Source organism: Lithobates pipiens, unplaced genomic scaffold, assembly GCF_037356315.1.
Source record: "Lithobates pipiens isolate NorthernLeopardFrog02 unplaced genomic scaffold, aLitPip1_a1.2 Scaffold_23, whole genome shotgun sequence".
In the NCBI taxonomy this organism is placed as follows: Eukaryota; Metazoa; Chordata; class Amphibia; order Anura; family Ranidae; genus Lithobates; species Lithobates pipiens.
Genome location: NW_027507785.1, coordinates 168,664,006 through 168,678,504, shown reverse-complemented (window position 1 = coordinate 168,678,504; position 14,499 = coordinate 168,664,006). Strand labels below are relative to the sequence as shown.

At 41.8% G+C, this 14,499-nt stretch overlaps 1 protein-coding gene across 12 annotated transcripts in view; it reads right to left on the bottom strand.

Annotated features, from left to right (window-relative positions):
• The window catches only part of RBFOX2 (RNA binding fox-1 homolog 2), a 535,783-nt gene that overhangs the window by 75,877 nt on the left and 445,407 nt on the right, over positions 1-14,499 (bottom strand). For 9 of the 12 annotated variants that reach the window (XM_077452579.1, XM_077452576.1, XM_077452578.1 and 6 more), the window contains 3 exons: positions 8,784-8,837; positions 4,867-4,962; positions 506-647 (listed from right to left, as the gene is read on the bottom strand). In XM_077452579.1, the coding sequence (XP_077308705.1) occupies positions 506-647; positions 4,867-4,962; positions 8,784-8,837 (292 nt within the window). The remainder of the gene's footprint in view (positions 1-505; positions 648-4,866; positions 4,963-8,783; positions 8,838-14,499) is intronic. The other 3 variants (XM_077452584.1, XM_077452582.1, XM_077452583.1) reach the window with 1 other exon arrangement.

Below are 14,499 nucleotides of genomic sequence, written 5' to 3'. Positions count from 1 at the left end.
TCCTTGTCATGGTGTCACATGGAAAAAAATTGAGAATCTACTGAACAGGTTTACAAACAGATATTAAAAACAGAAATTTACAACTCTTTCCCACTCTATTCACACTGACAAAAAAAAAAAAAAAAAGTGTCTTGAGTTGGTACTTAATTGTATGCAACTAATCTATGGTAAATATGCATTAAGGTTGCATACATTTTACAAAATGTGTACATAAGTCCCTGCATGTTGGTGATATTCTAAATATAGATTTAAAGCAGCACAATATGGTGCAGTAAATATCCTAAAATTTTTAATGTGCCTTAAAAATTTATAAATTACAAACTGGTGCAATAAACTAAATAGTTTACAAATCTAGATTTTAAACATCTTTTCACATCTACTGGGTAACATTTTTTAAATACATTTTAAGTGTTTCTGGCTATACAGCTAGTGACCACTATAATGAATTATAATTCTTTCCCATTTTCTTGAATCGATTCCTATGCTTTGTATGCCTTCTACTTACCCAGGGTAGGTTGGTATAGCAGTAGGTGGCATTGCCCGCACTGCACCATATACCGTCCTCCCTCGACCCCTCAAATGTGCCCCTCGAAAGGCAGCTGCCGTAGTAGCAGCTGCTGCAGCTGTGGGGTAGGGAAATCCAGGAACTGCAAAAAGGAAAGACAGGAAAAACAGAAAGGGAAGGAAGATGATAAAGAAAGAAGGGACAGAGAAAAGACAAAAAAGGTGAGATATTTTAACGTTATAGACAAAACATCCTGTCACTCTGGAAACAAATAGCAAAATGTATTTATCATTTATAAAATATTTGCCTGGCAATACAATTTACAAAGCTCTGAGCAAACATTTCTTAGATTTTAACCAGACTGCCTGAACTTATCCTTAAAGGGAGCCTGTAAGGCGCTCAACATAATTGTCCTTTCTAAGTGACATCAATACACAATATGTTGCCTTTATTTGCCAGAAATTCAAATGCCAAAAAGACATACAAGGGGCGCGTGGGCAAAATCAGATTTGTGGATATATGATAAAAAAATACTTAAACGTTAATTTTGATTAAAATTAATGATTTTACTTAAAATGTGGTTGATGCGTCTACCTCTCCCTTTTCATTTCTTTGAAGTTCTTTCAGTTTCCTACCAACTCAAGTGATAAAGCAGCGGTCCACCCACCGCCGCAAAAATTAAAAGCCAGCAGCTACACATACTGCAGCTGCTGGGTTTTAATAGGACATTTAGCTGTCCTGGAGTCCAGCGATGTTGGCACAGCAGCTGTTTCCATAAGCTGTCGGGTGCTGCCGCCAATGCGACCAAGGAAACACAGCAGTGTATCCTTATGGCTTCACGCCAAGAACCCTACTGGGCATGTGCGTGGCTCCGATCCTCTCCCCTATTGGCCCGATAGGGACAATAGCCAGGGAAATAGTGTAAGCATGTTCCAAATCTAAACTGTTGGCTCTCCCTCTGTGTAAGTACTGCTGTGCAATGGATTATAGGAAGCATACAAAGAAATTCCTAAATTTCCCTCATGGCTTTAACTTGTGTTCAGCTTTAGGCTCCATGCATTTTAGCGTTTTTTTTAAGCCAAAAAAACTCTGGAAAAATCACCAGATAAATGCTGGTAATAGCTTATTGCAGTTGCGTTTTAGCAGCATTTAGGAGCATTAGCATTTTTAGCAGTAAAAGGAAAAAATATAAAAAATCTCCAAAAACGCTATTGGGAACGTTTCTGGTTGAAGAAACGGTCCAGGAAACTGTACAAAAACAATTTGTTCTGCTCCTAGACACTGAACCTAAAAAAAAAATGCCAATAGTGTGCACAAACACATGGAATAAAACAATTTAGTTTCTAGGAGCAGTATTAAAAATGGCAACAGCTTCTAGGTGCTTAAAAAACGCTAGTGTGCATGGAGCCATAAGTGTGTGCAACGTCTCTTTCCTTTCATAGACTATTTAGACAATTTTGGCATGACAGGTTGTTTAACTGGTCGCTACACTAGTTTAAACAAACATTTCCAGTTTTTCCAAATTTTAGCCTGCATTAAAAGATAACGCATATCACTCAGAGAATACTGTATCAATACAGTAATGCATAGTTGTATATAATGCACGTATGGCAGATTAGCTTCTTTTACCGAGGCAAGTAAAATTCAAAATGTAATTTAAATTTTTTGTGTGGAGGTAGTCTAATAACACAATCAACAGATAAATTAACGCTGGCATGGAATCCTTTTTTGGAACCCACACAAATGGGCAACAGCAGTAAAATGTTACAACTTTAATTTGCATAAGCAGAGAATTTTTAAAATGCTGGCTTTTTAACCTGCAATTATAGAACAAAAGATTAGAAAATTGTTTAAAAGTTCATGCCACATGAAAACAGCAAATTAGAATCAAAAGCAGGCCAAAGGAATGATACAGACAAAAAAAAAGACAAACAGCTAGTTTACTTGCAAGAACTCTGAAATCCTTCTAGAAAAGGGAAACTCTTATCCTGTAAAAAAATCCCATCACACACCACATTTGTTTCTAAGCCTTGTTAAATGTGAGGGATTCAAAAGACTGGGAACAAAAGCCTTAGGCTGGGTTCACACCTATGCGAACTGGATGTGGGTTTTCTCAGCATCCAATTCGCATGACAGGAGATTGTGACTGGCTCTCTATGGAGTCAGTTCACATATCTCCGTTGCGGCTGTGGAGTGGCTTGCACAGGAACGCTGTGCCTCCGACTCAGTTTCAGGTCCGAATTCAGGCAAAAAAAAATAAAAAAATCGTTCCCGATTCGTCCCTAAAACAGACGCTGTGAGCCATCAGAGGGGTGAACACAGCCTTAAGACTTAATAAAATGGCAACTCATCTTTCAAAGGGAAGTATTAAAATGAGGCTGTCTCATTATTTTCAAGCTACCAATACCTACAAAAAAGATGGCCGTACAGACAAGTACACTCTAAAACGCTACTGCTAAATTCAATCTAGAGCTTTCTACAGCCGTTACTGTCATTTTGTATAACATCCAGTGTGCATGAGGCCTTAAAATGAGCACATTGTGACAATACTTGAACATAAATGATCTGCATGGTCGAGTTGCCAGAAAGAAGCCTTTACTGCTCCAATGCCACAAAAATAGCCTGGTTACAATATGCCAAACACCTTGAAACGCATTACTGGGCTTTTTATGTGGCATTGAAGCAGGAAAGGCTTCTTTATGGCAACTTGACCATACAACTCATTTTGTTCAAGTATTGTGCTCCTTGAACCACATTTTCTTTTTCCAGAGCAGCCTGCATTTCTTCTGTGGTTACCTGGGTTTTTTTTCTTTGTAGCTTGAGCAATTCTGACAGTTGTGGCTGCAATCTTTCTTGGTTTACTTGACCTTAGCATCAAGAGATTCCCAAATTTTCCCACTTTGTAATAAGTGACTAAACAGTACTGACTGGCATATTCAAGGCTTTGGATATCTTTATAAAGTTCAACTACCTTGCTAACCAGGTCTTTACAGTTCTTTTCTGGGAAATTAACCTTTAATTGCCATTTTAACCTGTTTCACTTTGGGTGTCTGTACAAAGGCCAAACATGACAGGGTAGGTAAACATTTGATCAGGGACATTTAGGTGATTTCCATTATGATTTAAAAAGGAGCCAAAACAACTATGTCATAGTAAATGGCTTCATATGATCACTATCCACAAAAAAGACAGTTTTTTGGAACGATCAGTCATTTTAAATATAAATGCCAAAATTTCATGATTTCTGCCAGGGTATGCAAACGTTTGAGCACAACTGTATATAGATAGAAGCATTTTAAAGTCTAAGGTAGGGGGGAAAAAAAAAACGTTCTTTTCCTTTTAAAAAAAACCTACTACAAGGGACAGTATAACATTTAATGTGAAATGTCCCTTTGTGCTGGTGATTGGTTGCTTGATAACTGGCGAGGGGCACTATGCCTGCTCCCTTCTCCACTCAAAAAAGATGTTCCATCAAATGCACTATGAATGGAGAACTAGAAGACAAATGAAAGGGTTGCCTCTATTCAGAGTGCTTTTCATTGATGGAAGTTATAGTACAGCTCCTATGAATGGAAGAAGGGAACAGAAAGGGTGTGCATTAACCCCATGCAGCACCAGAACATTACTGTTGCAGGGGTACGGGGGGGGGGCACTTCTTATGGAATATAAAAACTGTCCAAAAAAATAACCACCACAACACTAAACTTGGGCTTTAAATAATAGCTTGCATAGCCAGCCACTTAAAAACTGGTGTGGGGAAAGCCTATCTAAACCCAAAGATAAAACTATATTACAGCTTACTAATTCATAGATGAGGTGGCTACACTAATTCAAGACACTTTCCCTTTTATTTTGTTCTGCAAACACGCCTGACATAGGGTGGCTATGTTCACCTCGCTACCCTTTTACCTAGAGAGAGGGGACCATGGCACCTACCAGGTTGAACTTCAAATATCTTTCCATCTTCATCTGCATTATGTAGGATATATAGTAGTTTATGGAAGGAAGACATGGTTTGTGACTTTCGCTTGCCAGAAATGCTGCATCCTTGTAACTTTATACGAGTTTCAACTCACATGACGTGACATACAAATACTAAATAAAACAGAGTTCTTACAAGCAACCCAACTGACATACATACAATGAATAGAAAGGCAAATGCGTCGATACAGGGAGGCAGTTTTATAATGCACTGCAGAGAAAGAGGATACTGTGTCTGTTAATACATATGCTGCAATTCCTCCCTCCCCTTCAATCCAAGTGCAAACACAAATTGCACGTGCAAATACGAGCAGGAAGACAGGATAAGGGCCAGAGAGGGATTCTGGGAAGTTGAAGGGCCATTTTCACTCCCTACTTACTGATCAATGGAATGTACGTGTTAACCCCCCTTGGTCCAGGCAGGGGGACACCAGCCTCAGTGGCCAAAGAGACGTCAGCTTGGAGCCCAGGTGCAGCTTTGGAATGATTGTTGGGAAATTTAAAAGAAAAAATACATACAGTAATAAAAAAAAAACTGTGGGAAAGAAGGAGACATTTGTTTATAAAATGACCACCCCTCCCCCACCACCAGGTAGCAAAAACAGAATCCCAATCTCTACACACTTTTAGCGCAAAGAACAAAATCCCAATATCTACATACTTCTAGGGCAAAACAAATTCAGATGCAACCGCCTTATGGTCAATGCAGAAAAATAAAATAAAGGCCAGTTCTATGTGCGCCATTTACAAATTTCTATAGAAAATGTTCAGCTTCTTCCAATAAAAAAATATTTAACATATAAATATTAATACGCTAAAGCACTTAATTTACAGTGTCAATAAATGTATAAAAATTCTGTCTCTATATAAACCTTTTTTTACAAATCAACACAATAAAAATTGTCATAATATAGCGAAGATACATCATTTGCAAAGGCAGTTGTGTAGATATTTAAATATGTTTTGGTTCTTGGTTGTACAATTCTTTCAGCAGTACAATATATCTTCCTTAGATAAAAAGGGAGTATAGCCCAAAGTACAATGCAATTCAATTTTAAGATCCACAAAGTACTATAATAGCAACAATTTTTACTGTCCTTTTATCAAGCTTACTAGTAACTGATATCAATTCACAGACCTTAGTAGCAGTCAGAAGATATCTAAACCTTACCATTCCAGGTGTGGTGGCCTATATGTTTTCTGTGATCCTTACCATCTTCTTGCTCTAGTTTTACTTCGCTCACTCAGTACTGAATCTATGGAAGAGTACTCGTCACCCTTGGTTGTTCTCATGATGTGGACTACAGAACACATCTCCTAACACAGGGGGAGGTATTCTATAGGTAACAGGAGATGAAGGCAGATGATGTTTGAGATTTTAGTTTAACCGGTTCCCGACCAGCGCACGACGATGTACGTTGACAGAATGGCACGGGCAGGCATATTGGCGTACAGGTACGTCCAATATTCAATGCCGCCCTGCCATCGGGAGCGCGCCGCCGCTGGTCGGGACTCCCATGAGTCCGGTCGTGGGACCCGCGGACTCGATAGCCGCGGGCATCCCCGCGATCGTCTCACGGGACGGCTGAATGGAGGAAATGCCCTGTAAACAGCATTTCTCCATTCTGCCTAGCAACTAGTGACGCTGATCTCTGCTCCATGTGATTGGAGCAGAGATCAGTGTTCACTAAATGAAAGCCCAACCCCCCCACAGTTAGTAACACACCCCTAGGAACACTTAACCCCTACACTGCCACCCACTGGTTAACCCCTTCACTGCCAGTGTCATTTACACAGGAATCACTGCATTTATATAGCAGTGATTACTGTATAAATGACAATGGTCCCAAAAATGTGTCAAAAATGGCCGATGGGTCCCCCACAATGATCGCCGCCATTACTAGTAAAAAAAAAAAAAAAAAAAAAAATTATTAATAAAAATGCTATAAAACTATCCCTATTTTGTAAATGCTATAACTTTTGCGCAAACCAATCAATAATCGCTTATTGCGATTTTTACCAAAAATATGTAGAAGAATACGTATCGGCCTAAACTGAGGGAAAAAAATGTTTTTTTATATATTTTTGGGGGATATTTATTATAACAAAAAGTAAAAAATAATGCTTTTTTTTTCAAAATTGTCGCTCTATTTTTGTTTATAGTGCAAAAAATAAAAACCGCAGGGGTGATCAAATACCACCAAAAGAAAGCTCTATTTGTGGGAAAAAAAGGACGTCAATTTTGTTTGGGAGCCACGTCGCAAGACCGCGCAATTGTCAGTTAAAGCGACGCAGTGCCGAATCGCAAAAAGTGGTCTGGTCTTTGACCAGCAAAATGGTCCGGTCTGTAAGTGGTTAATGCAAAGAAAATGAGGACACTGGATTTGTGGCAGAATCAACAGGTATTTTTCTATATAGAATATGTACTTCACGTGAAAAAAGCAAAAACACATGTATACAACTAATGCATCCAAGGACTGGTAAGCTGCAACACATTTTGTTCTTGGGTTTAAAAACACTTTATTAGATCATCAATCTTGATTAATCATTATGGATTTTACTACATTGTGCTTATATTGCAAGTATTACAAAATATTACATTTTTGTCTTTATCTATATGTGGGTTGTAATGTTTATATACATTCAAGGAGAATTTGACTTAGTCTGTGCATGGGGTGGACAGATTTTAGGTCTTGTGTGAATTGCAATTTATTCTTAGTGAACTCAATATGGATTTCCAATTTGTACACTGTGCATCAGGACATAAATTCCATAAATTCATTGCACGGCAATGCCAAAACACCCTTGGATAGTGAATGACAGCTCACTTGGAAGATGTCAGCTGTAGTTCACAAAACATAGAAGAGCCAATTTACACACGCAGGCATTGCCAACTGTCTAAAAAAAAACATTACTTGCCTAGCTGTTTTGCCATTCCTGTGGCTTGAAAAGTAAACCCAAACTATACAATTCAAAGGGTTTTAATTGACTACATAGAAGTGAAAATAAAACTGTTCATTCTGCCAGAATCTATTGAGGTGATAAATTCCTGTGCTACATTCCTATTAGCATTTTTACCAGCTATTTCTGTGGAAGAGGGGACCGATGTGTTCTGTATTCCTCTTGTAAGGTAACAATGGTGCTTTTCCATAGCTACAGGAGAGCGAGTGAGCCTTGTGACCCTAGGCCAGGAAATGTGCTTGTAAGAACGATGGGGTGACCCCTAAAGTCACACATCTAGATGTTGTGGAGCAGTGAATAGAGTGGCAACCTCAGCCTAGACTCCAACCAGGCCACACCCCAACACGTTTCACCCCACTCCCCAGAGTTTAGTCATGGGGATTCCCATGACTAAGCTCTGGGAAGTGGAGTGAAACAAGTTGGATGTGAAGCCTGGTTGGAGTACAGGCTGAGGTTACCACTCTACTCACCACTCCACGACATTTAGATGTGTGACTTTAGGGGTCACCCCATCGTTATTAGAAGCTTTACAGGAAGCAGAACAGGTTACATCCCGTCAGCGGAAGCATTGATTACATATCCCTCTCACCACCGAGCCTGAGCAGTACACATTTCCTAGATTATAGGAAATGCGTTACTAGCAAAATCAGGTAAAAACAAACGAATTCTGAGAAGAAAAAATAGAGGGTGTGCCAGCCCAGAAACATGTTGCAATAAAGCCTGTGAGGTCATACCCTTTAGCACTGCGATCCAGGAAGTGTTCCAAGCTTTTCTCCAGCTCTCCGCCATCATACCATCTTCCCTGCTGGCCAGGAAAGCTAACAGAGCGGCTGAGACAGCATACCTTCTACTGACCAGTGTGATGGATGCCCCACAGAGCGTTTACCCACAAGATGTACCCCCCCCCCCCCTTGTTTACCTAGATATAAGTTACTGTGTGTTTTTATTAATACACATTTTACAGTCTAACTCAGGTGCCTACATTTGTTTTTTTTCTTGCATATCTTGGAGACCGCTTCTGCTTCCCTGCTAAGGCTAGCCCTCTAATAGACTATTTTTAGGCTGCATAGTAACCCACTGGCCACTTGGACCTCGGTACTATAGGATCTGTTTCAGTACCAGCGCCACATGTATATTTGTTATATACTTGATTGAACTAGCCATTTTGTTTGTGGTGGATCATTGGCCGCCTGTTCAAAATTAATAGGCCACGAGCACAGCAACGCAAGGCAAAAAATGGGAGAGAGTAATAGTCTTTCGTAAACCCCGGGAGGTGTGCACTGACTTTGTTTTGCCCCTTTCACAACTAGAGTGTAAAATCACAATAGAAATTTACCAGCATAGAGTTCTGGTCCATATACAGCTCCCACAACAGGACTAAGTTTCCAGCCTGAAAAACAAAAAATCAATCAAGGTGAAAATTCACATGATTTTTTTTGTGGAAAAAATGCAAAATAAAACAAAAAACGCCACAAACACATTTATACTCTAAGAATATTTACTGGTGTCCAGGACCTTGGTGAACAGATCATTACCAGACTCATCACAGCTATCCAGCTTAGCTAGCAGTGCATATTGGGTGATGTCACCTCTCTATAACCCATTTCCGACCGTAATATGTTGGGTTTGCAAGTAATTTACCGGGGTTATGGCTGAAGCTTTCAGCCATAATCCAGTCTTTCCACAGCTGATGACCAGCTTTCTCATGAAAGCAATCCAATTGGCTAATTAGCCGCTGTATTGCTTTCAGAAGCAGCGGGAGGGCATGCCCCCCCCCCCCTCCCGCCGCTGTGCCTCAGATTTATCGTTTTTACAGCGTGGGTAGCAATAGAGGTTACCAGAGACTAGGTCATCTGATCGCCTCTATAGTCTTGAAGGACCAGAAAGGTATCATTAATTCCGGTCTAGGGTAGAAGTCATTATACACAGAAAAGGAAGAGGAGAGATTTAGGGTGTTCTTGCATAAAAAGGACCCTGCCATTCCTCATTTCTATTACAAGGGAGGTTTACATATAAATAAAAGTGCTAAAAAAAAAAATAATGTAAAGTGCCCCCATCCCTCCATTCTCACGCACAGAAGTGAATGTGCATGCATATGTAAACTCTGTTCGCATCACACGTGAGGCATCGCTGCAAACTTTGAACAAGAACAATAATTCTAGCGCTAGACTTCCTCTGCAATTCTAAACCGGTAACCTAGTATTGCAGTTTGTCACCATTCCAGGAGCATGCACAATTTTAAAGCATGACATGCAAGGTATCCAATTACTCGGCGTAACTTTTAGCTTTTATATCTTTACCAAAAGATTGGGTTATAGTGTTTTTTGCATTAAAATTCATCAAAGTGCGTTTCTCCCCCAATAAATTGAAAAACCACTGCAAGAATATTGTGAAACAAAATATTGCAACAATCGCCATTTTATTCTCTAGGGTCTCTGCTAAATTTATATATATATATATATTTTTTTTTTTTTTGGGGGGGGGGGGGGTTTCTAAGTAATGTTCTAGTGAAAAATATGGAATTAAACTTGTATTTATATTACATATAGTGGAAAGTCTATGCCTAAAACCCATAATGCCATCAGCTCTACAAAACAGAAGGCTATTAAAACAGATAAAAAGACATAGGCTTAAAGTAGATCTTAAAGCGATTGTAAAAGGCTTTTTTTTTTATAAAAAACAAACGTGTTATACTTACCTGCTCTGTGCAAGGGTTTTGCACAGAGCAGTCCCGATCCTCATCTCCTCGAGTGCCCCACTGGTGCTCCTGGCCCCTCTTCATCAGTGTCCACGCAGAAAGCCGTTTTACATGAATGCAGCTACGTTCCCTATTCCAGCTGCTGCGTCCATTGACAAAGGCAGGACTCTGCACCGCAACTGTCACTGGATTTGTTTAACAGCGGGAGCCAATAGCTCCTGGTGCCATCTGTCCAATGAGGACAGATAGCAACTGGAGCCTCTGGGCTTGTGCACATCGCTGGATCGGATGGGCTCAGGTAAGAAAGGGGGGCTGCTGCAGCAAAGGCTTTTCACAAAGGTGAAAAACCTTTAGCCCTGGCTCACACTGGAGTGTTTTGACAAGTCAAATCGGCATCAACGGCACCGTCCTAATTAGTGCGATGATGCATCTGTGGCGCTGCACTGTTTTAAGAAGTAGTTTCTGTACTACTTTTTGCGACTTTGTGCTGCGATTTACATTGACATCTGTACAGAAGTCTACACAGATGTCTCTGAAATCATGGCTGAAATCGGGACTGATATGCGCGAGTGAAATCTTGCAAGTTCAGCTGAACTCGCACAGCTTCATTCCCACAGCTGTGTGAACCTAAGCTGAGACTTTATAATCACTTTAAGCCAAGCCTTTTCTAGTTTTGCAAAGAGCGTGGAACTTTTAAAAGCCCTATAATTTTTTTTTTTATTGCCAACTGTAATCGTGCTTGGAAAATTTATCGTCTATACTTGCCCTGGTAACCGTGATTGAAAGGGATGGGAAATAAAAAATTTTTACAAGTTGTCACTAGATCAGGAAGAGACATTTTTTCATACTTTTGAGAGATTCCATCTAAAGCAGGCCATGCACAAATATCAGCTTGGATGGAGGTTATTATATTCCAGCTATTGTATTCAGACTGAATCTGGAGGGATGTTGGAACTGGTGTGGGTATTTTGTCAAAAAATAGCCACAGCAAGAGTTACATCCATCTGCCCTGTAGAGTCTCTGGACCCTAATGGGAAAAAAAAAAAAAAACACGGCTGACATTCAACCCATGTGTATGTCGATTTAGATCAAGCATGCTAGAAAACTAGCAACTGACCGACTCCTGATCAGTGCTCTCCGAGTGTTCTGGCAGGGAGGCCACCCCCTTGTCAGAACACAACACCTCAGCGGGTGAGATCTCTGCATTAATGTTGGAAGATTAGTACAGCAGGTCCAACTGGAGCCGTCAATTTTTTTCGTGCAACCCGAGTTGCACAAAAAAAAATGTAAAAAAAATAAAATTACTATGCAACAGGCTTTAGGCCTTGTTCACATGGGGCGTATCAACAGAAACCCGCTGCATTCGTGGTGATGCACTGCTGTAGTGTGCCATGCAGTTCTGGGCTGCACTGCTGTATGAAAAGGAAATTATTTCAGGTACTAATACAGCGCAGTCAATTTACACAGCGCTTTACATTTATATATTATAGATTCACATGGAACACATGAAAACATGGCACCCAATGATTAAAATAAATTTAATTAAACTACATAACTCCATGAAAAACATTCATAAAAGGAGTTAAAATACATAGACTTGCTTCTAGTATAAGCATATAAACCAAACCAATCCCATAATATCAATATAGCGATACACAATTGCTTGGAGCGTGATGAAGTCCAGGGAAGGTTGGTATAAATCAGAGTAGCCTGCTGCAGCGCGACATGTTTGCTCAGTTTAGGTAAACATTCTAGATGAGTAAATACATACGATAAATCTCTCTGAATATATATGGACCACAACAATGGTATTCACTTGACATAATTTGTGTCATAACATTTAATATTAAAACCATAAAATGGATATATGGAGATGAGGTCAACACAGGGCACATTTGCCAGAAGTGTCCAGGTGGGCATGGGGACATGCACACACACAGGAAGAGCAGCCAAACCCAAATCAGATATATGTACATAGTTTAACCACTTGAGCCCTGGAAGGATTTACCCCCTTCCTGACCAAGCCTTTTTCCGATAAGGCACTGCGTTACTTTAACTGAAAATTTTCACGGTCGTGCAACGTTGTAAGCAAACAATTTTCCCCCACAAACAGCACTTTTGGTGGTATTTGATCACTTCTGCGGTTTTTCTTTTTTGCGCTATAAGCAAAGAAAAAATGGCTGGCTGCAAAACTTTGCGGCCAAAACAGGCATCAGCCAATGTACTGACGTCTACCTTGTAGAACTTGGACATCTGCCCCTTCAAGGCGTAGGCTTGTACTATAATCTGTCTGATCCACCTGGAAATGGTAGCCGACGAGGCCGCCATGCCTTTCTTGGGACCAGACACTGAAACGAACAGCGAGTCTGACTTCCGAAAGGAAGCAGTGGCAGACAAATACACCTTCAGAGCCCGAACCACATTCAGAGCGTGAAGGGCAACCCCCTTAGGGTGCTTTGGCTTAGGACACAGAGATAGTAATACAATGTCCTCATGGATATGACAAGGCCGAAACCCTCCTGGCCGATGTGATGGCCACTAGAAAGATCACTTTCTGGGAAAGAGTCAACAGGGGAATCTCCCTGATATTTTCAAATGGTGGAAGAAGATTTCCATGCTCAATATAGTTGGATCACCGAGTCAGACAGACCCCGGTTCCTCAACACCTGGCTCTCAATAGCCATGCCGTTAAAGCCAGCGATGGTAAAGCAGGTTGGAGAATCGGACCTTGAGACAGAAGGTCCTCTCGCAACGGCAGTTGCCAGGGAGCGTCTGCCACCAGACGCACTAGGTCTGCGTACCAGGACGCTGAGGCCAATCTGGGGCAACCAGTATTACTGGGATCCCCTCGGCTTCCACTCTGCGAAGCAGACGTGGTAACCGTTTCAGTGGAGGAAAGACATAGATCAGCTGGTACTGAGCCCACGGAGCCACCAGCATGTCTGACCACGGATCTCTTGTCCTGGACACGAATCTTAGCACCTTCCGATTGAGACGGGAGGCCAGAAGATCCACGTCTGGTGTGGTCCACCTCAGGCACAGTAACCTGAATATCTCCGGATGCAACGCCCATTCTCCTGGGTCCAGCATCTGGCGACTCAGATAGTCCGCCTGCCAGTTTTCCACTCCCGGGATGTAAATGGCCGACAGGGCCAGTACATGTCGCTCTACCCACCAAAGTATGTGAGCGACCTCTGAGCTTCTTGTTCCCCCTTGGTGATTGACGTATGCCACAGCTGTGGCATTGTCTGACTGGATCCTGATTGGATGCCTCTGAATTCTCTTTTGCCATGTGGAGAGGCACAGCCTGATCGCTCTCAATTCGAGCAGATTGATCGGCAACTTGGATTCTTCCATCAACCAGAGGCCTTGAGCCGACAGAACCCCCCCTCAGTCCACCCCAGCCGGATAGGCTGGCGTCCGTTGTGATCACTGTCCACTTTATAGGTAGGAACGATTTCCTAGACTGAATCACTGGGGACCTCAGCCACCAGATCAGCGAATCTCCGACTGGCTCACCTGGATCTGTCGATCCAGGGACAACTGACATTTGTCCCATTTTGTCAAAATCTCCTTCTGCAGGACTCTGGTGTGGAACTGGGCAGAAGGTACTGCCTCGAAGGAAGCTACCATGAGTCCCAGGACTCGCATCCAAAAGCAGAGCGATGACCACTTGTGGTTCATAAGCAGTTTCACCGCAGATCTGAGTCTGCAGTTTGTCTGAAGGGAGAAACGCTCACTTCACTGGAGTCCAGCAGCAAGCCCAAGTACTCTAGACGCTGGGTCGGTACAATCACCGACTTCTTTAGGTTCAACAGCCACCCAAATTCTTGCAGGGTCTGCATGGTGATCGCCACATCCTCCTCTAATTCTGAGGCAGAAGATGCCCTTAGAACGTCTAGGTATCCCACAATCGCGATCCCACATTGCTGCAGCAACGCCAAAACTGGAGCCAATACCTTGGTAAAGACTCGGGGGGGCTGATGCCAGACCAAAAGGAAGAGCCACAAACTGACTGCAAATCGCAGAAACTTTTGATGCCAAAGGCATATGGGCATGTGCAGGTACACATCCTGGATGTCTAAGGAAGGCCAGGGAGTCCCGATGGAGTACAGCAACTACTGAGCAAACCGATTCCATTCTGAACCTCTGCACTTTTACAAAGTGATTGAGGGCTTTTAGGTCCAAGATTGTAGTTCCCAAGAAGGAAAGGGTACGTCCAGATTTGAGTAGAATCCCTTGGAAATGTTCAGATTCCAGAACCGGTAGAACCACCCCGTGACTTAGCAGGTCCCTTACTGCCCCCAAGAGGGCCTCCTGGCGAGCCGGGGATACTGGTATGCTGGAGGGGAAG